This window comes from Prosopis cineraria, unplaced genomic scaffold (assembly GCF_029017545.1).
Source record: "Prosopis cineraria cultivar Desert tree isolate PC_DT_omini unplaced genomic scaffold, ASM2901754v1 PC9, whole genome shotgun sequence".
Classification (NCBI taxonomy): Eukaryota; Viridiplantae; Streptophyta; class Magnoliopsida; order Fabales; family Fabaceae; genus Prosopis; species Prosopis cineraria.
The window spans coordinates 28,641,757-28,663,782 of NW_026555340.1; the positions used below are offsets into that span (position 1 = coordinate 28,641,757).

Consider the following 22,026-nt stretch of genomic DNA (forward strand, 5'->3'; position numbering starts at 1 on the left):
AAAATAAATTTAGAGTCTCAATGCTTCTAAACCTGTAATCCAACAGTGCAATTGCTATTTAACTCTTATACTTAATTAGCAGCAAAAGGGTAAGACATTTAGATATATTTAAGTGACACGGGTATTATTTATTTGTTTATGGTTATTTTTAAAAGCTTACGGTAACATTATTTTTATTCTGATTTTGTTTTATGTTTGAGTCTTGCATGTGAAAAAAAAAATTATAAACGAATATTCTGATGCAGTCAAATCCAACTTAAATTAGTTAGAGATCACTATGAGTTAAGAAATTTATTGGTATGCCAAAAATTGAAATTAGCAAGCACAAAAAATTAATAAAATTTCATTAAAATTTGTGCAATAGATTTTGTCTTTTTACTAGCAACTGTTAGCTCTAATAAAAAGGATTTGTCCGCTTAAACATACAGTATACTCCCTCCATTCAAAAAATAAGATTTTGAGGAGTTGAAAGTTAAAAAATATAAGATATTTTAATCTTTTGAGGTATAATTATTATTTCTTTCAAAAGTGTTCCTATTAATAATAACTTTATATTTATCATAGGGTACTTAATAAGGGTGAATATGAAAAAAATAAGGTTAGTTAAAAAGTAGGTAACTATTTTATTAGGGGATGATATTCGATTAAAAATGCCATATATTTTTTTAATAAAAAGAGCACCTTATGTTTAATAGGTGTAGACGATATTACATAAAAAAGTAAATCTCATCATTTGAGATGTAAGGTATGACAATTTTAACATCTGCCCTGATAATGTTATATGTATCAGATAAGATAATGAAAATAAAAGAAAAAAAAAGGTAAATCTTAATTATCATTTGAAACACTTGTTTTTTTGGGCAAATCATTATTCATTAATCGTATATGGTTAATAAGCCGATTAATGGATGCGTTATATCTACCGAAAAGTTTTTTATTTATTTAACGGGGATATTTTTTTTTTTTAAATAGAATTAGGTTATATCAGCAGACATGAATACACTTTTTTAATGTACATTATTGATGGATGAATGAATGAATGGTTAGCTTTAGTGGTGGGGTGATAATGGGAATGGAGGATAAGGGTCAGAAAAGACTTTGTGGGGTTCCATCATCTTCACTTCTCTGCTTTTTTTCTATTCCCTATTTTATAAACCACCCAAAATTTCTTCACCTTTTCCACCCAGTCTGTTTGATTTAATTAATTTTCTTATACTATAATAAAAATCACATAACAAAAAAAAGGAAAAAAGAAAAAGAAGTGTGTGATTATGTATGGTTGAATGATTGATTCTTGGACAGCTACGTTTACAAATCAATTTTCCTGTATACATAGCCTTTTGATAGGAACTGGATAGCCACTAATTAACGTTAAATCTCTGGTACTTGAATGCCTTTTTACAGGGAATTTTGGTGCAAAATGAAACGAATCAGAAAGATAAAGATATCCAGATTAAAGCAAGATCAGGTTAAGCTAGCCAACGATTGAGGATTGTGAATGAATCGTACAAAAGTGAAGTTTACTAATGACTTTTCCCTCTTTGAATGGCCTGTGCGTGGGCGTGGAAGCTCACCAACCTTCTGCGCTTTTATTACAAAAAGGTTATACACACAAACATCAACTTCAATCACTAATCTCTCTCTCTCTCTCTCTCTCTCTCTCGCTCACTCAAGTCATCAGGCTCAAACCATTAGCCTAAAAGCCCCTTTCCTTCCTTTACGAATCAGCTGGCTGATCTCTCTTTGCATTCCATTATTTAGTTTGCTTTCTTTTCTTACTGCAAACTGCATCCATAAAGATGAATCGTCGATATATATATATATATATATAGTAATTATGGTAGATGGGTGGATTCTTGTGTAAACTGAAAAGTTATTCCTTAGCTTCAAAGAAAATGAGGATATTTGACCACAGTGACTTGCATGCAACACAATGCATACATTAAATGCAAACATGGGCGGCGTCCGAGCGCTAAAAGCAAGCGAGAAAAGTGCTGATGATATAATGTATCCTTTCATGCGGTACAGATTGCAACTACTACATACATTTGCTTCTGAACCAAGTTTTAGGCGAAGCAACTTTTGATACCAACACTATAATGAATTCAAAAAGTTTACATGAACTCACGAGATCGATTATTTGAATTGTATGACGCACTGTTAAACTATTACGATTTAAACATGTTAAAAAGAACACCGGTATGTTAATACGGTTGTTTTCTGATACAATAGAAGGTCTACGAATGTCTCTTGGCGAGAGGAAAAAAAAAAAGCATTAAGCAACGGATTGTTGATGATGGAGAATTAGGGGATGATTGGAGTTAAGGGAAAGAGTAAAAAAGGAATGGGGTTTGATGCAGATGGCGTTTTAAATTGGTATACTGCTACTTGCACGTCCAAGCTTTACTATATTTTGCTCATTTTTCCTTCACAAGTAAGTTGGAATTCCAACTTTTGCAGAAGCTTTAGTTCCTTTTGTTTCCCTGAAGGGTTTGAATTAAATAAGTTAGAGCCGAAAGCCTGTAAAAGTGGGTTAATGACAGCTACGTCAGTTTCAGACTGATTATTCCTTATTCACACCAACAAAGCACACACACAGATATTGTAATTTGATAATTATAATATTTACCCCTTCCTATTAATATAACTTCTTGGCCAAAGAAAGAAAAGATTCGCCCATTTTCATGTTCAACTACAAAATACAGAGAAGATAAGTATTTTTTTCTATCATTATCTCTTTCATAATTTCATTCAACTCCATCTTGGTATTTTATAGAAAATCCAGATGTAATTTAGTGACAGAATCGCTTTACAACTATAATATGTTGGCCGCACGATAGAAATATCTTCCATGCCCACCAAATCCTATGGTCAACGAAACTTCATGACCCCTTGAGTGCAAATTATGGATATTCCTCAATTTGATGAAGTCTTTTAATATTGTAAACAAAAATCATGCAATTAGATTGCAACGGCAAGGAGAAATATTTAAATATACTAGATGTATCATGTCATTTATAGTGTATTCAATTAAAAACATGACATTTGAATAGCATTAAATATAATTATGATATTAATGATAATAGGTAGAAAAAAAAAATCAAATATGTATTATGTTATAAAAATAAAAATTAATTAAAAAAATATTATATAAAATTTTATTTAGATTACTTAAAACATTTTAATTAAATAAATTATAAATAATTTGATACACTCAATCTACTTAAGTATTTCTCGCACGGGAAGTTCATCATGATACCTGAACACTTTGTAATTTGATTAAGCCCTCTGATAATTTAGGAATAAATATTATTCTAGCTACATCATAAGATTCGTGGGTGATCCTCAGGAATAATGCAGGGCGTCACAATCCATCCTTGGCAAATTATTGAAATGATGGATACAATCAAGTGAACTGCAACCAACAGCTGTAATTTCTTCCAGAACCTGTCTTCCCCTTTGATTTTTTTTTTTAAGTTGTAATTTCTGATTCCTTTATTCTTTGTTCAGCTTCTGAGTGACTGAGCCTATTGAATATGTTTAAGACTTTGTTCAAACATTGCCAATGTATACAATCGCATATAAAAATTAAACAAATGACTATACGGGTAAAACATTTCTCCTCAATATGCATCTAAACGCAGGAAATCAATATACTATAATAGTCAAGATTGATGGTCATAGCTGGCTGAACTTTGCTCAGGGACCTTGAAAATTTTATATGCCAAAATTTTGGCAAGCTGACAGCCTGCCTGCCTAGGAACTTAATTTAACAAATTTGTGCCCTAATCTTCATTTGTAGTCAAACATAACAGCCCATGGAATGGAAAGCATTCAATGTATTTCCTATTTCTTTAAACCGCACCAGCTAGAAGCTCTGTTCTTGAACTAGTTTCTGTTCTAGAATCAAAAGTATTAACTTTACCAGTCTGCACACCCGATTTGGAGGTTTTTCCTCCCGTAAGAGTTAAAGGAGTGTTACTTAGAGTTATTAATTTATCTTTTTTCACCCTTTTTGAAGATGATTCAGTGCCAGACAGAATTCGCCGCAGCTGTGACTGCTGGCAGATGATTCGACCTTTGTTCCATCCAGCAAATGTTAAGGAGGATGAAATCTCCTGCAGAAATGAAAAGGCAGCCTTCGCAATAGGATAATCTTGGGCAACTGCACTTTGTTCCATTTGGCCCCTACTGATCATATATGGCAATGTTAGAATGCTCACTGTACAAGTCAGATGACATTAAAAAAAAAAAAAACTATATTTTCAAACTCTATAGTAAAGAGGATATGCAGATCAATGCAACGCCCAAGCATACTATTAGATAATAAAAGAAAACACGTGTAGCATTGATAAAGTTGATTGCTGGATCTATGTTGATCAAATCCATCCATAAACAATCTTGGCGGGTCAAATGCACACCTAATATTTCGCACCATTGTTACACCAGAACCATTGAACTCCAGATTTAAGAATAAAAAAGGTTGATTCAGACAATCATGTTTATTGAAGGGTGTTTTTCTAAATAATTTTCATCATTGAAACATCTTCATGGAAGACACTGACTAATTTTCATCATTGACAGCCCAAATGTAACCCTTGCCAAACTTCATTTTGCTGCCCATTATAGCCTTGCCATTAGAAGTTGCATTCGCTTCATGCTAGTAATGCAGACCAACTTTGGACTGACTCCAAATAAAATGAGGTGAATGAATAAATCCAGTGATCCTTATATCCATGGATCAAGGCAAGCAGAGATACCATAGGAATGAAAAGTAGAGAGACCAATGGGTGATGCCAATTTATTGTACTACAACAGTTGAACAAATATGGAAATTGCTATTTCCTATTCAAGCCTAGACTTGGTTGACGCATAACCCAACTCAAGCATTGTTTTCAATTGGAAATCAATTTGGCCAAACAAGGTCATTATGATACTGAGCAGAGCAGTCATGATTGCCATGTCTCTTTTGGTTTTGTAAACCCTGTTAAGTTTTGTAGAAAATGAAAGAGAGCGAATGAATAAGTTTAGTCCCCAAAGCAACTTACACCACAACAACTGTTGCAAGTTGAGGCAGATCCTCGCCACTCATGAACATCTCCTGCATATTGTTCAACCAAATTGACAGCGCTGTTAATGCACCTCCTTCCCACATCCTGCAAGAAGGTCAAACTTAAGGCATCAGATAAGTTCATCAAAATGTACAAAGTTTAGGAAGAATTGTTTCCCATTATACCTGTGTATATCCACAGACCACACTAGTTTGCTTTTACGGAAAAGCTCAGGGAAAAGCCCTCGTTTTGATGCTTCATTGAGCACTCTTCCAGCCCTTTCTTTCTGGCCCAGCCACCATAGAGCTTCTAAAAGTGTATTATAAAGCCTCATTCCCAATCCACATCCTTCAGAGTTAAGTCTGTCCAAGACATACTCAACAATCTGCCAATTAGAGTCATCATCATAATCTCCCTTGATCATCTGGCCAATCACTTGATGGATGTCTGATTCCCTCATTGTGATCATCTCATCAAGTAGATCATAGGCATCATTCAACCTGGAAGCAAGAAGCTGGAAAGGTAAGATTAAATAACCAAGCTAGATGAGGCATTTACATATCTATGAATAATATAAAATCTATAAAATGTCAGACTGCTCATGAACCATGAATAGTGTGGCTTACTTTAGACTCACACAAAACATAGGCCCCACAATCTAGTTAGAAGTAAAATGCACAACAGCAAATTTAAATTTAGGGTGCACGTTGAATTTGGCCATACCTGACCAATACAAAAGAACCAAATAGCAAACACAAAGAGGCAAAATTGAGAAAGAGAGCCACAGTTGGAAGAATTAAAAAAGCAAGAGCATGACAATTGATTAAATCAATACACAGGAGAATCCATACTTGATTTCTTTTATGTTATAGTGTCAAAACGTATTCTCAAATGCCCCATCACTATTGCAACACCAAATGCCATTAATCATTAAACAAACTACCTGAAATCAAACAAATTGGATAACAAAGTCACGAAAACAATTATCCGTTTTGAGTTCAGATGCAAATCACATTTCAAGTGAATTTTTTCAATGCCATCTTTTTCTGGGCGCCAGCTCCCACAATCAAATTGAGAATTCATGATCAGTAAAACAAGTCGTAAATGCAGGCCAGAAAGAAGTTTCAGATAAACACTTTCTTTCACTCTTTCTTTCTTTCTTTCTTTCTTTCTGAATTTCACAGACCAATTACACATGTTTAGTTGCAATCACAGAGGAAATCCTTGCATACCATTAGTTCACTCAAATATGCGCCACTTTAATTAGTGTTATCCTATGTGAAGTTTAATTGATTATTTTCACATGCTTAATCATGGAAACTTCCTTCAGTCATGGTTTGGCGTTATAGCTTCAAATTTGAGTAACAAAGAAGTACATCAATATCTTTAAGATGACAGAACACTGACCTCTCATTCTTTGCATAGAGAGCCAACATCATACAGTAGCATGTGACACTGGGCAGTATTCCTGAACCTTTAATTTCTTGAAAGAGTTCCTCACTCTCATCAACAAGACCAGCAGAGCTGTACACACTTAAAACAACTTCAAGTGTCACCTCATTAGGATCAAAGTTTGCCTTTTCCATCTCAACATAAGCTTTCACAGCTTCTTCATATCGACCCCCTTGCCTGAAAGCTTCAACCAAACCATTGAATGAATTCACATCACGTGGTACACCAGACTCACCCATCCTCAATAAAACTGCTTCTGATTCCTTGTACAGTCCGCCCCTTGCAAATGTGTGAATTAGTGAGTTGTAGGTTTCAATAGTTGGCCTGTTTCCCACTTCATTCATGGTGTTAAATGCAACCAGAGCCTCCTCATATAGTGCAGCTTGTCCATATGCTTCAATTACCCCAGTGTAAGCCTTAGAACTTGGCACTATTCCCTTCTTGTTCATATGAAGTAGAATCTTCTTGGCATCTTCATGAAGCCCTCCCTTCCCACAAGCAAATATCAAACCCTCGTAAGTCTCCATATTTGGCTCAACATCCTCCTCTACCATATCGTGAAACAAAGTAACCACCTCCTTAAAATATCCACCCTCCCCAAAGACCTGTATGAGGATGTTATAAGTGCTGGCATCTGGGTCCGTGTTGCTCACTTTCATGTCAAGGAAAAGGTCACGAACATCATCATACCTCCCATGCCTTCCATACAAATTCAACAGAATACTATACGTTGCTGCATTTGGCACACAACCTGCTCCCTGCATCTGCCTAAACACGCCCATTGCCTCTTTGATGGAACCTGACCGTGCATGGGCTTCTAATAGTACATTATAAGATGTTACATCTGGCAAATTACCCCCAGACTCCATTTCTCTAAGAAGCTCTGAAACCTTCTCGAGTTTTTTCAATTTCCCAAATGTCTCCACAAGATAACTGTACGTTGTTATATCAGGAACTATCCCACCTTGATTCATGGTTCTAAACACCATTTCAGCTTCATCACCTAGGCCTCTATTAGCACAGGCACTAAGCAAAGTATTGTAAGTAACAACATCCGGCTGTATGCCTTCATGCCTCATTTCAGCGAACAACCCCAACAATCCCTCCCAATCCAACCCACCCCTAGCACAAGCATTTATCACCGTATTGTAAGTCAATATGCTCGGTGAAACCCTCTCTTTTTTCATTCTATCCAGAAGCTCCAGGGAAGTCTGATACTGACCGTTTCTCCCATAGGCATTGATAACAGCCGTGTAAGAGAAGACGCTCCGAGGTACACCTTGGCTAGGCATCTCGTCGAATATCTCGCTGCATTTATCGAGCAAGCATTCCCTGCCCAACAAAGTAATCATAATGGTATAGATGTGTTCGTTGGGCTTACACCATATCTGGCGCTGCATATACTTGAAAAGACGCAGCGAGCGTTGCCAATCGCCTCGCTGCGCGAACTCCTTGAATACTAAGGCAAAATCATTCAAGGAGAGTTTATTCTTGAAGGAGTCTAGACACCGAGCAATGCTGCCTCGGGGAGGCAGGCTGCTGAGCTTGTTGATTAGCGTTTCAACATCGTAGCTGTATTTGCCTTTCTCTACCGTCACCGAGGGGTTACCGAGGACAAGTTCTCTGGCCTTCGCTCTGGCCTTCGAGGGTTCAAGTTGTAATACCCGGCCACCGGAGAGGAGTCTCCGATGGAATAGAAAGCCTTGGGTTTTAGAGATGAAAGAGAATTTGCGGAAGTTCTGGTAGGGTTTGAGCAGCCTAGTGGAGAAAGGGGAAGGATTGGGTACAGAGAGCGAATGCGAAAGGGACATTTTTTGCAACCAGTTCGCATAAGCTTTGGAAGAAATTTGTAAGCAGTGCTATTGAGTAAACATTACCAGGTCGGCAATGAAGTGAAATCCCTCTTGTTTTTCAAGTGATTACTTCAGCTTCTCGTCGAAACTTGAGGTGTGAATTTTTTTTTGAATACATAGCAATGAAGAAGATGTCGACAGCGAATTCAGTTGGACAGAAAGAAGGTGAATTGAAAACTTCGACGAAGAATGAACTGTTGCTAAATCTCTCAAGCTTTGTTCAGCGGAATTCTCAGGAGAAGGTGGAACTGGGAGAACCGAAGAAGATGGGGCAAGAGGAAGGCCACGTGTTTGTTTTTGGCGGATAACGGTCGAACGGGGCAGGCGTACAAATGGGTCAATAAATCGGGTTACGTGACCCGGACAGTCTTAGCCTGTGAGAATGAGGAAATGGGCCAGGAAAGACATCGAGAACAGGCATGTTGGGTTTGGGTACGAATCATGTGACACTAACGGATTTTCAAACAAATGCAGTTAAGCGGGAGAAAACTATCTCTGCATTCTGTAGTTATTCTATACCTCCCTCCCTCCCTCTGTTTTGCACGTTTTTTATCTCCGTCTTGGTGCTTCCTTCTCGGTGGCATCTACGGTTTCGGCTTTTAAATGAAGAAAATTTAACTTGAAGGATTGATATATGAGATTTAATGTTCTGGGTTGTTTGCTTGACGTTGAAATATTTATAATCAACAAGGAAAAAAAAATATAAAACATACTTTCTCTATTAAAAAATGTAAGGTATTTTTAATTAAATTTCACCCATCAATAAAGTATTTACTTACTTTTTAACAAATCATATCTTTTCATATTTATCCTTATTAAACAACCTATAATAAATATAAAGTTATTATTAATAGGTACATTTAAAAAAATAATAATTACACTTAAAAAAATAAAAAATATCTTATATTTTTTAACATTTAACTTCTCAAAAAATACTTTACATTTTTAAAGGAAAGGGATATTATTTTAAGGTTAATTTGATTCATTATTGGCCAAAAAAAGGTTTGACTCTTGATGGATTAACTTCTTATGTTTTTGTCCTGTAATTTTGCATGAATGTGGGCATTCAGTTCTTTGTAAAATTATTTGTTGTTCTTATTGAGGCTAGGTCCATGACGGAACGGCACAATAGGTTGGTAAAGTGAGTCTGATTAATCAAGTGCGCTCTGTGTGTGTGTGTGTGTTATTGCAATCTATACGAATATCTTCAAAAGAAAAAACTGTAAAAAAAATTTTCCCACAAATGTACAGTGACTGGGTAAAAAGTTCGATGTATAAAAACATTGCATTGAAACCGCGATGGAAGGAGAAGAGGATTTAGGTGAAGAATTAGAAAAAGAGAAGAGGACGAAAGATCCGCTCGTCCGTTTCACGACCACTGAGTCTGACTGACAAAGGAAGAGGCTAAGGGCTAAGCCCCAACTCAACTGTCAAGCCACGCTTCCCAACGCATTTTCCCACTTTTATTTTGTTTATTATTTTTTTTTTTTTTGGGCCAACATTATTTTACTTTTTTTCACATCCCATCGAAACGGTTAACGCCGAAACGTCCACGTTCATCGCTCGTATTCATCCACGTCAGATTCGGTGGGCCACCCTGTCTCAACTGCGCCGGTGTTACCCGGTTTGTCTTCTGACGTGGTAGTTTCGTAATAATAAGGTGAACGACTAGGGCATTCTAGTCATACGAGGTGGGGCTTTCCGTTCCTAAGTCCTAACAGACAGCTCCCCCTCCTGCTACTGCTGCTCCTTGCTTCAAAGCGCAATAGAAAAACAGAAACTTCCTTCTCCTTCCCTTCTCCTTGTCAAGAACCCACCACCACCAACTACCCCTTCTCTATGCATTAGACATTAATGGAGGATTCCGAGGTATGAGTTGTTGCTCTGCCTTCGCTTCTTTTCAAGTGAACGAGGCCTTCTTTTTTCTTTTCCTTTCGTTTTTTCGCTCCTCTCTTCGGGCAAAATTTGGTGGAAAAATTTTGAATGAAGATCGCCTTCGATATTCTCTAGTGTTTTCCGTTGGGTGGTGTGTGACTTTTGGGATGTGGGTTTGTTTTGATGAAGGGTGTTTTGTCATTTTAAACAGAAATTGACGGCGTTGAAGAAGGCCTACGCGGATATAATACTCAATACGGCCAAGGAAGCGGCCGCGCGTATCATGTCATCCGAGAGGAGAGCTGTGAGGTTTCAGCGGGAGCTTCTTTCGACTAAAGAAGAAGCGCTTCGGATGCTTCAAAGGCTCAAACAAATGTTGGATTCTAAGGTATAATCATGATCCTCTAATGGGGTTGCTTCTCATTTCTGTTGTTTTCCTTTTCTTCTTTAATGTTTGTTCTTTTCTTTCGTTCTCCTTAACTTCTTGATTGAGTTGTTGGTTCGGAGACTTGGCTGGGGTTTCCCCTACTTATGTTTTGTGAAGTGGTTTTGGTTTGAGTTCTTTCTTGATTCTGAAAAATATGATCTTTCCATTTCCCGGGTTAGTTCTGGCGCTGATTATTGTGTCATTGATTGGAATTTTTGGTTTTCTTTATAAGAATGAAAAGTTAAACTTCCACTCTCAAGTTCAAGCGATGATGATCACCGAGTGAGGAAAAAAAGATTGCTTGACAGAATTTGGATGGTGAAGGCTGATGGTTTTCTTTACCGAGTTTTTAATTACCTTATGCTTATTTGAAATGTGGGTTACTTGCAATGATTATAGTTGAACGAGAATATTATGTAAGTTTAACTAGTCCTTCCGTTAATATCATCTCTAACCTGTCTCCTTTGTGTTATCAGTGAACTAAGGAGTTTAATAAAACTCACACTCTGGCCATCTGTAAATTTCAGGATTATGTTTACAAGAGCTATGATATGAAGAGTTTAATAAAACTCACACTCTGGCCATCTGTAAATTTCAGGATTATGTTTACAAGAGCTATGATATGAAGCTTTTAATGGTCATTAGAATGCAATCAACATAAATTTGACAAGGCATATTATTTGCTTATGATTCACTGTCAGATAGAACAACTAGCTCCATTAGAATTTCCTACCTGTCCAATGTCCATAACTTTATGTATATTTCTTTAACACAATCAGTCATTGTAACCTTCATTTGGTATCTATTTGAGGAATGCTGAAAATTCATTTTAACTTTCAGATTAACCAGGAAGAAAATGAATCCATAGATGTGATATAATTGTCTGTATGTTTCATTTTCTTGTGTTAGACCCTCTTATGTGGTAGGCTTGTTCAAGAGCCGACCTTGGGAGTTTTATATTTGTTTTGTTGAATGAATGTTGGCCCCTGATTTCAACTGACCTGCACAGGCTGTTTTGACAGTCTCTATATAGGCCCTCAACATTGTGAGCATACTCGTCCCTTTTTGGGGTGGGAGGGGGATGTACATAAGTTAAATCATTTTGAACATTGTCTTTATTTCCTGTTTTGTTTTAACATATGGCTAATTCATAGGTTAGAGAAGCTGAGATGACATCCTTGAGTCAGCAGAAGAAAATTGAGGAGCTTGAAGCACAGCTCCAGGAAGCTGAGGACATAGTTAGAGACCTCAGGGAAGAGTTAAGAGAAGTACAGGCTGAACTGGAGAAGGTTAGAATCAACCAGATTCATCCCCCATTTGAGCAAAACATAGAAGGTGAAAATGCAGCTGAGGAAAAACAATTACAGGACAGGCTTTACACTTATGAATCAATATATTCTGTCCCAGCTTCACAGTTTGAATCTGCTGCAACTTTCAACACTAGAAATTCAACTCTAAATGGAACAAAGGAAATCAACATGTGCTGTGTGTCACATGATCATAAGAACTGCTGCTACATTCATAACCCAGATTTTGCTTCCATAGTCATTAGGAGGAAAGAGCCTGAGCTCTACAGAAATGGTTGCACACAGAGAATACGTGCATTTGAAAGGAGCCTGTTTGATGGAAATTTATCTCTTTCAGGAAATGTGGATGATGTACAGAATGAAGCAATAGTTAGAGGAGATGAAGGTGAAGTCATTTCTATAACAACTAATACTGAAACTGATAATATCTTTGAAGTGGAGAAACCAGATGAACTTAAAGTGGTTGATGCAAATGCTGATCATGTCGACGTGTCATTTTGCAGAAACAAGGAAACCAACCCAAAATGGGAGGTTGTTCAATCTAGATCATGCCCACACCAGGTCATGGAAACAAATAAACCCCATGGCACAGCTGCAGTGACTGAGGAGTCAGTCACTCCTAATGATACTGTAAAAGAGGAAGCATTAGTTGAAGTGTCATTTTTTAGAAATAAAGAAACAAAACAGAAAAGTGAGCTGGTTCAATCTAGATCTTGTTCACACCAGATCATGGAAGCAGATAAATCTCATGATCTAACTGTAGTGACGGAGGAGTCAGTGTCTCAAAATGATGCTGTGAAAGAGGAACCATTAGTTGAAGTGCCAATTTGTAGAAAAAAGAGGAGAATTAATGATAATGACAATAAACCATCTTATATTTCTTGCACAAAAAATTCTCCATATGACAATAATGATCCATCAAGGGAGAACTGTTCCATATTATGTGAAAATGAAGCTCAGAAGAATATGATATCTGCTTCATCTAGAGAACCTACTGACACAATTTCAATGACAGAGCAGTCAGAATCACAAAAGGATGCTGAAATAGAAGAAGTATTCCTTAAAACTTGCTGTGCATGGAACAAAATTAAGGATGATAAGGAACTTTTGGATAAATCAGACTTGACCAGACAAGAGAGTTTGTCTGCTGAAAGTTTGGAGATTCCAACTTGCAGAGCAGATGTTGAGGGAGCTAATGAGTCATCTGATACACTAGGTCTAAAAGTATCTGATTCAGATGAGAAAGTTTCTTCTCAACCTGTAAATGATAGGTTTATCAAGTACACATTCCAAAGAAAACGCAAGAGGGAGTCTCTAAGCAGCTCTGATGTGGATTGTTCGAGTAATTTGAAAGGACAGTCTCAAGAGATGCAAAATGGTCACTTGGAGCTTCACAAGTCTTGCACAATCACCCAATCATCTATGGATGGTCATTTGGAGCCTCACAAGTCTTACGTAATCAGCAAATCATCTAGGGATGGTCATGTGGAGCCTCACAAGTCTTGCACGATTACCAATTCATCTAGGGATGGTCACATGGAGGCTCACAAATCTTGCACAATCACAGAATCATCCAGGGATAGCCGGCGTTTAGCACAAGTTGCTCGTCAGGTTTGTCCTATATTTTTGCAAATGCTTGTTTTTCTATTTTGCTCTTTTGGGTATGTGTTCATGTTTCTACACCCTTGCATGTGCATGTTGCAAATTACTTGGCTATGAATTACTCTGTTAATTTATTTGAAAGATTGATTAAGCCTAGTAGAAGTTATGAGATCCAAAGGCAAAAGGGATACGATGATGTTGAATGAGCTTTGTTTAAAGTTGGTATGCCTAGTTAGCAGTAGACGATAGTTGACCATTTTATTAAGACGAAGGGTTCATTATATTTTACCTCCACGCAGTTTCGTCCAAAATCAACTTGTCCTTGTGTGATTCAAAGTGCGTTATTTGACACCCATGTGCTTTGTTCAATTACTATTTGATCCCCATACGGAATCATACACCCAAATTTTAATGAAAATGATCGCTTGAATGTTAAAATGGTAAATGGTACAAAAGCTATTGATGAGTTCAGGTGAAGTGTTTCAATATTGAACTGTCAATTTAATCTTAGTATTAGTCTTCAAAGACTGAAATTGTTTATGATATAGGTACCACATACTTCTAACAGTGAAATTGTTCGTTGGTTTAAACTTCAACATAATTATTTTGGCTAAAATTATAAACAATAATACCAATGGTGGTTAAGTGGTTACGATTACAAAGCAAACCATCGGGGAATTGAATGAGATATTTTAAGCACTAGAGAGCAAGTTAATTTTTGTTCAAATCACAGGGGGGTAGATTATTGTAGCCAGCAAAGTAGATAATGAAAGAGAAATTTATATGTATGAAAGAATCAAGTGGCGTCCAGTGTAGCTGTTGAGCTATTTTTTAAGTACCTGAGCAGCTCTCTCCAGCAGTATTCTTGAGATCCAGGAATGTTATTTAGCACGTTTGTGAAGCATGCTCACAAATTTTAGTCCACGAAACTTCAATTTTCGTCTATCACTTTCTTTAGATCTACACCTGTTCTATGCACGATGAAACACAAGATTCTGGTTCTAGTGGATGGAAATCATCCATTTCATGTCAAACTTAATAGGAGTTTCTTAATGTTTTATGTTGAGTTTTCCAAGCTCTTGCTTTTGATTGTTAGTTATATAGAGGGAAGCAGGCTGTTAGAAAAACAGAGAGAGAGAGAGAGAGAGAGAGTATGTGCGCACACTCTTTAGGAAGCTGTCTTAGAGTTTCTGACTTCAGGCCAAGCGGTCCTTTGTCATATCATGTGAACTTTCAACTACAAAAGGTTCCATAGTGTTGTTGTGGTCTTCTCATGTTTTTACTAGAATTATTAGATTGTCTGTTCCTCCAAAACATATAATACATTTTTATTAAAAAAGCTCGTGATTTGGAACATCTTATCAAATTTGTAGTTAATATGTGTTTAATTATTTTTTTCAGCTTTAATTATAATTGAAAATGTATCCAGTCATTAAATATTGAATCAAATTCATTTAGTCTCATTGTTGGATATTTTAATTGTGAGCTTGAATTAAAATCTTATTTTACATCTGTTTTGAGTTTGAATCAGTTGTATAATGTTCTGTGCTAACATGCGTGATAGCAGGAATCAGGAATATTGACGGATTCCATCTCCTGTGGAAGCCAGCTTCCCTGGCTTTGAAATAATTTAATAAGCTCAAAGATTAAAAAGGAATGGCATATTTAACTCTGCTTTAATTTTAGAAGTGTTTGTGCAAAAGTGCACTTGTTGAAGCTTTAGAATGATGAATGACATTGCAAGTTGGGCTAGTTGCAAAACGATGCTCAACGTTGTCTTAAATTTGAGGAAAGAATTTAACATATTCAAGTTTGTTGTGCAGCTCATATCTTTGTCTGAAAAGAAATGGTGGCAGTAGATGGCCTAAAGCTACTAGCAGATTGAGCAAGAGTGACTTTTGAGAGTATTCAAGGCACAGTCCACTGAACCGTTCTTTCTGGAAGTGTTGTTTCAAGGGCTGTGGGATGTGTTAATAAAACATTGTCACTATATATTTTCTTTTCCAACATTTTTAGCCATTTCAGCAATTGGGTAGCATTACATTATGTGGACCTTAAAATTTCATATGTTGTTGCTGTCCTTTCTTGGGCCAGCTTTAGTTCAATGATTGGAATATAAATTTTGCTATCTCGATTTATTTTGCTATGCATGACGTAGAATCTAGGGTGAGTCACATTATTCATGAATTATGAATCATATGATTTATCGTAGTTTTTATATAATATATTGATATGTTGATGATTATCTCATGCAATACCTGCCATGAACAGCGTAACTTTCTCACATGGTGCAGTTAGACTTTTCATCTTGAGTAGGAGTTTTTGGGTCTAGGATATATTGGTTTAAGAGTTAATGGAGTAGAAATATTAACAAACGAATTATATTCATAGGTATTTCATTATAAGAAAGGGTTTTACAATAATAATAATCAATATATTAATATTAATATGGATGATAAGATGTTTAGGAAAATGTACAATTTATAAATGAATAATGACTCATTCTATACTTGGTAAGAAAAATAAAATGAATAGCCTAGTGTTAAATCATATTCACAATGAATGGAGGTTATTAATCTATCTAGAATGCGTTAAATGGTTGAGGTTATGAATCATGTTCAAACTCTCGCAAGAAAAGCAGCCTTTAAAGAAGTGTCTGATGCAAGTTTAGGATTCAAACTGCATTTTGAACGTGTTTTTGTCAAATTTAATAAATAATTAAATTTTTCATATAAACTTTTGCCGAAGTAAGCTGAAAACTAGCCACACACTATATTTGGATGGGATGGTTCATTTAATGCCTGAACGGAAGGAAATCTGATCATTCAAAATTAATATTAGTACAAAATCCGGATATTCAATTATCCATTCATTCCTCGAGGATCGGGCTAAATTTCAAACCATTGATTAGTTCTTAATATTCAAGTGCAAATGACAATCTAGGAATTCTGTAAATGGGATGGGATAGCCAAGGAGAATCTTGTCACAACCTCCCAAGTGGCAACTATTTAGGACGCCAATCTTGGCACAGAACAGAAACCTTACATTCTAGAGGTGTATCATCGTCACCTTTGGCACAACTGGAATACAACCTAGTAATTAATCAATAAACGAAAGAGTAAGCCGTGGACCCGTTTCAATCTACTAAAGTTGTCCAAGAATATGATGGACATGCAATGAAATTCTGCACAAGTATGAAATAGTAAGCTTCCCGCCTTAATTGAGAGTGACAAGACTGCAGATTGACCAAATTTGAATATTCTGATCCGGTTATTCTCACACTTTCCCATAAAGATCTTCCAGCAAGTTGATAGAAGGTCTCTTTCTTCGGCCAATAAGCTGACAGAAGGTCAAATGAAGATAAAACACTTGCTGGTCAGATTGAGCAGCTTGCCTTCCAGAAATTTAAAAATAAAATGAATGGCAGATAGATCGCATTAAATGGTGGCCATGTGAAAATTATACTGCACGCTTGGCAATTTAGTAGCGTTAAATGAATGCCTTGTGTGTTTTGGCAATTTTGAGATGGACACAAGGTAAATTGAAATATAAAGAGGAGAGTGAACCTGCTGTTATCCATTGGCTCTCCTTATGCGCAATGTCTCGTATCTCCCAAGTTATTATGAACTTCTGCCAGCGGATTTGTGATGAATCCTCCATCACCATGGAGCCTGCGCTTTGGAGTTGTCAACTCAGTTTCAGCATCACTCTTCATGTGAGCTCTGTACCACATGGCAGCTTGTGGTGGGGTGCGACTGCATCTAGAGAACTGGGAGCCAGAATACCGGCCCTGTGTTTTCCTCCAGAATTTGGAGCTCAGAATTTCGGCACCAGGCAGCAGGCAACATGAATCCCAAGGAGCATCAGCATGAACCACCCTTCTATTTGATACAGCCAAATCATGAGAGAGCCCTTCCAGCGCTAACTCCAGGCGATGTACACGAGACTCTAAAGATCGCATTCCATTCTGTGAGCTATTCATGAATCTCTGCAATATAAATATCAATGATGTTACAGATATGTTCATCAATAAAGGATTGGCACTTGTGATTAAAAATATATCGGAGAGGGAGGGAGGAGGTAAGATTATAATAGCTGTATTAGCCATCCTTCTCTCAAGAGACCTGCATGCTAAAGCCATGGTCAAAGACATCAAATTTTGCAAGGGAACTTGATGCTCAAATGTTCGTCAGCCTTAAGCGATGGTCAAATATAATAATAACCGTATTAACCATCCTTCTGTTCTCTCAGGAGACCTGCATGCTTAAGCTATGGTTAAAGACATGAATTTTTGTCAGGGAATTTGGATCTACAATGTTAGGAACAAACCTCTAGAAGATCAAGTAGATCGGACTGCTGATTTTCAATTTGAAATAACTGGCTGCGGATTAAAGTTAACTCTTCACAATCTTTGTCATTCCTATGCAAATCTTTAGCAACATTACTGATAGTAACTGAATCTTGGCTCTCTTCATGACATGGAACGACGCGAGATCCAGTTTTGGAGCCACCAAACTTGTGTTTTCTTTCATCAGGATTTTTACTTGGAAGAGCTCGTTTCATTTCTGGCCTTGAAAAGCTGCTTTTCTCCTTTTTGTTTTTTCCCGGTATCATCTCATTTCTCTCTTCAAGATAACCCTGATTAGCACCTATAGCGGAGGGAGCACTGAGCACAGCCATTGGAACATCCCGATTCATTTGGCTTTGTTTTGGCGAAACACTTGAGCTCATTCTCTTACTACTAAAGCTTAACTTCTTAGCATTGCTCACAACAGAACTATCAGGGCTTGATTTGCTAACTGGAGTGGATTTCTTCCACAATCGAGGCATTACAGAAGCACGACGGCATGAATTCTGTGAGAATGCCGGATAGCGCCCATCACTTACATTTTCTGAACCCAGAAACAACAGCCCAAAGCCAGATGAAGATGAGAATAAAGATAATTACAGTAACGTAACAGATTAAGCACAGAACCAGACTCAGGCGTGGACATTAGCAAATTGATTGCCACAGTGCCTTTAGATGATAAATTCTTGTAAATGCAAAACAGATAGCTGCAAACTTCTCCTTTTTACAAGGCACAACGACGACGACGACTAGATAGAAATGGTAATACCTGAGGAAGAAGATTGTGATTTAGGTGGTGGAGAGAATCCATCCGATATATCAGGTATCTGCTTCCACGCCTCAAACATCTGATTCATAACTTCCCGAACTACCTTAACCTAGACCAACAAGATACACACTCAGTTCACTTTCAAGTTAACCTATACAAACAAAAATAAACTCGTGATCAGGTGCGCAAAACCGGGAAAAAAAATTTGCGAGGAGTGAAACCTTATCGAATCGTCGGTTCTCGAAGACATTCAAGTATCCGGCCTTGAATTCTGATAATACGTCCCGCTCCACTATCGCCAACTTCATCAATGCCTCGGCCGAAGCCTTCCTTGCCGACCAGTCGTTGCTGCTCAGGAATTCCACGGTGCACGGAACCAAATTGCTCAAAACCGCATGACTCGACACTCCACCAGCTTCAATAACACTTCCGATAAGGGTCAACAGCGCCGGCTTCGCCTTAAAGCTCCCGCTTCTCAATAACTTCTCGAACCTCGGCAAGAGCTTTGACAATCTCGCCGGGTCCGGGTCAGGGGCTGCATCAATGGCAGAAGCCAGACAAAGCGCCGCGCCTAACTGTGAATTCTGGTCCTGCTCAGTGAACAGAGCCTCAGTTAACGGCTTCAGGAAAGAAGCAAACGGTTGCTTGGTGATGTGTGCAGACAATGCCGACACGGAATTCACACAAGCAGATCGAACCGAGGAGTCCGGGTCCCGGAGCCGACGAACTATATGGGAAAGGATTTTGGAAAGATAGGGGGAGAGTGAGTTTCCGTGCGTTTCGGAAAGAACCTGCATGAGGTGCACGCATTGTTTACGAACCGGCGATTTGTCTGACGAATTGGTGGAGTGAATGCAGGAGAGGAACACTGGTACGGAGTTTGAGTCAAGGTTCCGAGCAATGGACTCGAGCTCATTGGCGGCGAGGGACTGAGTATCGCGGTCGGAGAGCTTGGTGAGGCAGGTGAACACCTTTTGTTTGAGGCTATGAACCGGAGCTGAAGACGGAGGCATTGCCCTTGCGACACGGATAATGCTGGAGCTACTGGAGGTGATAGCAGATCAAACTTCGGAGAACTACTTAAGAGCCGAAAGGTTCAGGAGGTGACATTTCCCTCGACATCACCGGTGCTCGGTGCTTTACCCCGCTTTCATTCAGATCAGAGGTAATGAATTAGTTCTCGTACGCTCTTGCCTTTTGAATTTAAACTTCTCTCGAAAGCCTAGCACTTGTCCGAGAGACAAGGACACGCCGTCACGGGGTTTGAATTTAAATTTACTTTCTTCCAAGAATAAAAAATTCTCTGACATGATTGGTTAAAGTAATCTATGTATCTATTAATCTATTAATATATAATAATAATAATATAAAATGCATAGTAAACTAATGAAATTTTAGTCGTATATCATCAATAAAAGTATACAATTTGATCATATCTCACTCACAAATTTATCATAATATATTTTTAATTAAATCGGACCTCAATCAAACTTATTCATCATTGTATAATGAACCATTAATCATTACATATGACATATTTTTTTGTAAAACTAGTGATTCATGAATAGTGATACACTAATGCGATTTAATACATGTGCCTTATATTGTATTACATATTTTGTTAGTCGATATAAGTTTTTGAAATGTTTATTTTCACAGTGACAGAGTGCACATCATTCCAGTCTAATAATATAAATAATAGGATTAAATACCAACTTCAGATGCAACAACATTAAAAGTAGTATCCTCATTTACATTACAGATCTGGTCAAAAAGAGGGGAAAAACTAGGATATGTGTATTAAAGAAACCCGTCGCCTCCAACATGAGTTTGGCGCCACTTCGGAACAAACCAAACTCGCAAACACAAACAGGGCAAGGCAAACGACGTGAGGTTGCTGCTCTTGATGGTGAGATACATATTGTCGTTTACCGGGTGGGGATAGCGTTTTGGAGGGATGCTTATTGAGTTCAAAATTTGAAGATATCCCCTAGCAGCATCGTTAAGACTGCGTCACATCACGTGAGGGTCCAAAATACTATCATTCAATTCGAATGTGTTATGTGTAGAAGAATTCAGTAATATCAATGCTCACGGTCAAATTGTTGGAAGATTTACTGTTCATAGGCTCCCAGTCCAACCGCTTGTTTCGAATTAGCTGTAAGTTGGCGCCTAAATATCACAAAGTAGTTCAACCCCGTTCATAGCCGCCGTGATACTTTGGTACTGAGACTACGTGCTTCATCAATATTTACCTGCGTGTTTAATTAATTAAAACGAACTGGTATTGTAATGGTTTACTTCAACTTGGAACAACCAAATTTGTGGATGCAAAGCCTTAGGGTTATTTAGTTTGGTACATGATTACTGTCAGAGGTAAGTGAGATTTAGCATTCAGCTGAGTGATTAAGGGATAACAAATGTCACGAGTAGGTCAGATTAAGCATGTGTTACGATAATGGCGTGCAAAAAGTATGCCAACTTTTACTTGATCAAGGTGATGGTTGGAAGGGTTCAACCTACTGGGAACTTGGATCCAACCTCCACACCAACCTTGCTTAATTGTTTAAAAGAACTTCCATTCACAGAAAAGGCCCATGCATCAGAAAAAAGATTAGATGATAAGATTAACCCATCTTCTTACTTAGATGTGTAACTTGGCGACAATTGACTATGCTACTAAGCCACAGCAGAGATTGGTGGCTAGAATTAAACCATCCAGCCCTTTAACGTGTCTTTCAATCATTTGTTTCATATCAACCAACGAAGATGATGTTTGCTTGCTATTTCTTATTATTCGTAATAATAATATTTGAATTCAGTCTGGTTGATTGGTAGTGAGATAAAGGGACATGTATATGGGTGTTATATTTATTTAGTTAAACCATATCCACTCAGCCAACGGTCAGTTTGACAGGGCTTCAGTGTCACACTCACAAATTGCCCCAGAATAGAAATGAGTTGCAAGTCTATGCATGGTCATAAATATACAAAAGTAAGAGAATAAGTATACTCATTTTCTGCATTTTTCTGATATTCTTTAGTCATCCCTCAAATATATACTTCCTCTTCTAGACCATAGTATAAATCACAATTAACTAACTCATACTTTTAAAAAAAGGTTGGTTAATATCTTGATTTCCTAAAAATATTTACACATCTTCATTTATACCCTTGAGTGGAATATTTAAACTACCCTCATTAATTGCATTAATTTCATTAAAGCAAGGGTATTAAATGTAAAAAAATAAAACTTAGCTAATGTCTTATATTTTGAACTAATAAATATTTTTAAAAAATGACTTATATTATAATCCAGATGAAATATATATATATATATAT

At 37.3% G+C, this 22,026-nt stretch overlaps 3 protein-coding genes across 4 annotated transcripts; 1 reads left to right on the forward strand and 2 right to left on the reverse strand.

The window, feature by feature from the left end:
• Positions 1–3,654: 3,654 nt before the first annotated feature.
• Positions 3,655–8,628, reverse strand: LOC129320242 (pentatricopeptide repeat-containing protein At1g74850, chloroplastic). 2 transcript variants are annotated; one of them, XM_054965583.1, is made up of 4 exons: positions 6,459–8,628; positions 5,237–5,551; positions 5,049–5,156; positions 3,655–4,188 (listed from the first exon to the last, which is right to left on the reverse strand). In XM_054965583.1, the coding sequence occupies exons 1-4, from the start codon at positions 8,312–8,314 to the stop codon at positions 3,855–3,857; spliced, it is 2,613 nt and encodes an 870-aa protein (XP_054821558.1). In that variant the 5' UTR covers positions 8,315–8,628; the 3' UTR covers positions 3,655–3,854. The 2 variants fall into 2 exon arrangements, with proteins under 2 accessions (XP_054821558.1, XP_054821557.1); XM_054965582.1 differs by having other exon boundaries at positions 3,655–4,191; positions 6,459–8,627.
• A 1,435-nt stretch (positions 8,629–10,063) lies between these two features.
• On the forward strand, positions 10,064–15,705 carry LOC129320208 (uncharacterized). Its single transcript, XM_054965503.1, has 4 exons — positions 10,064–10,225; positions 10,443–10,619; positions 11,813–13,576; positions 15,391–15,705. Exons 1-4 carry the CDS (start codon positions 10,211–10,213, stop codon positions 15,424–15,426), a joined length of 1,992 nt encoding a protein of 663 aa, XP_054821478.1. The 5' UTR covers positions 10,064–10,210; the 3' UTR covers positions 15,427–15,705.
• Positions 15,706–16,369: 664 nt separating this feature from the next.
• On the reverse strand, positions 16,370–19,860 carry LOC129320209 (TORTIFOLIA1-like protein 3). Its single transcript, XM_054965504.1, has 5 exons — positions 18,906–19,860; positions 18,685–18,793; positions 17,897–18,459; positions 17,134–17,555; positions 16,370–16,906 (listed from the first exon to the last, which is right to left on the reverse strand). The coding sequence occupies exons 1-4, from the start codon at positions 19,695–19,697 to the stop codon at positions 17,157–17,159; spliced, it is 1,863 nt and encodes a 620-aa protein (XP_054821479.1). The 5' UTR covers positions 19,698–19,860; the 3' UTR covers positions 16,370–16,906; positions 17,134–17,156.
• Positions 19,861–22,026: the final 2,166 nt, after the last annotated feature.

Bases quoted from the DNA above. Each gene is read 5' to 3' on its own strand.
- LOC129320242 (XM_054965582.1), bottom strand. From the start codon at position 8,314: ATGTCCCTTTCGCATTCGCTCTCTGTACCCAATCCTTCCCCTTTCTCC. The intron at 5,157-5,236 runs GTATAATGGGAA...ACCTTCTTGCAG, and splicing joins TGGTCTGTGGATATACACAG to GATGTGGGAAGGAGGTGCAT. The intron at 4,192-5,048 runs GTAAGTTGCTTT...ATATATGATCAG, and splicing joins CTTGCAACAGTTGTTGTGGT to TAGGGGCCAAATGGAACAAA.
- LOC129320208 (XM_054965503.1), top strand. The intron at 10,620-11,812 runs GTATAATCATGA...GCTAATTCATAG, and splicing joins AACAAATGTTGGATTCTAAG to GTTAGAGAAGCTGAGATGAC. The intron at 13,577-15,390 runs GTTTGTCCTATA...TTTGTTGTGCAG, and splicing joins TAGCACAAGTTGCTCGTCAG to CTCATATCTTTGTCTGAAAA.
- LOC129320209 (XM_054965504.1), bottom strand. From the start codon at position 19,697: ATGCCTCCGTCTTCAGCTCCGGTTCATAGCCTCAAACAAAAGGTGTTC. The intron at 18,794-18,905 runs GTTTCACTCCTC...TTGTTGGTCTAG, and splicing joins AGAACCGACGATTCGATAAG to GTTAAGGTAGTTCGGGAAGT. The intron at 18,460-18,684 runs GTATTACCATTT...TTCTGGGTTCAG, and splicing joins ATCACAATCTTCTTCCTCAG to AAAATGTAAGTGATGGGCGC.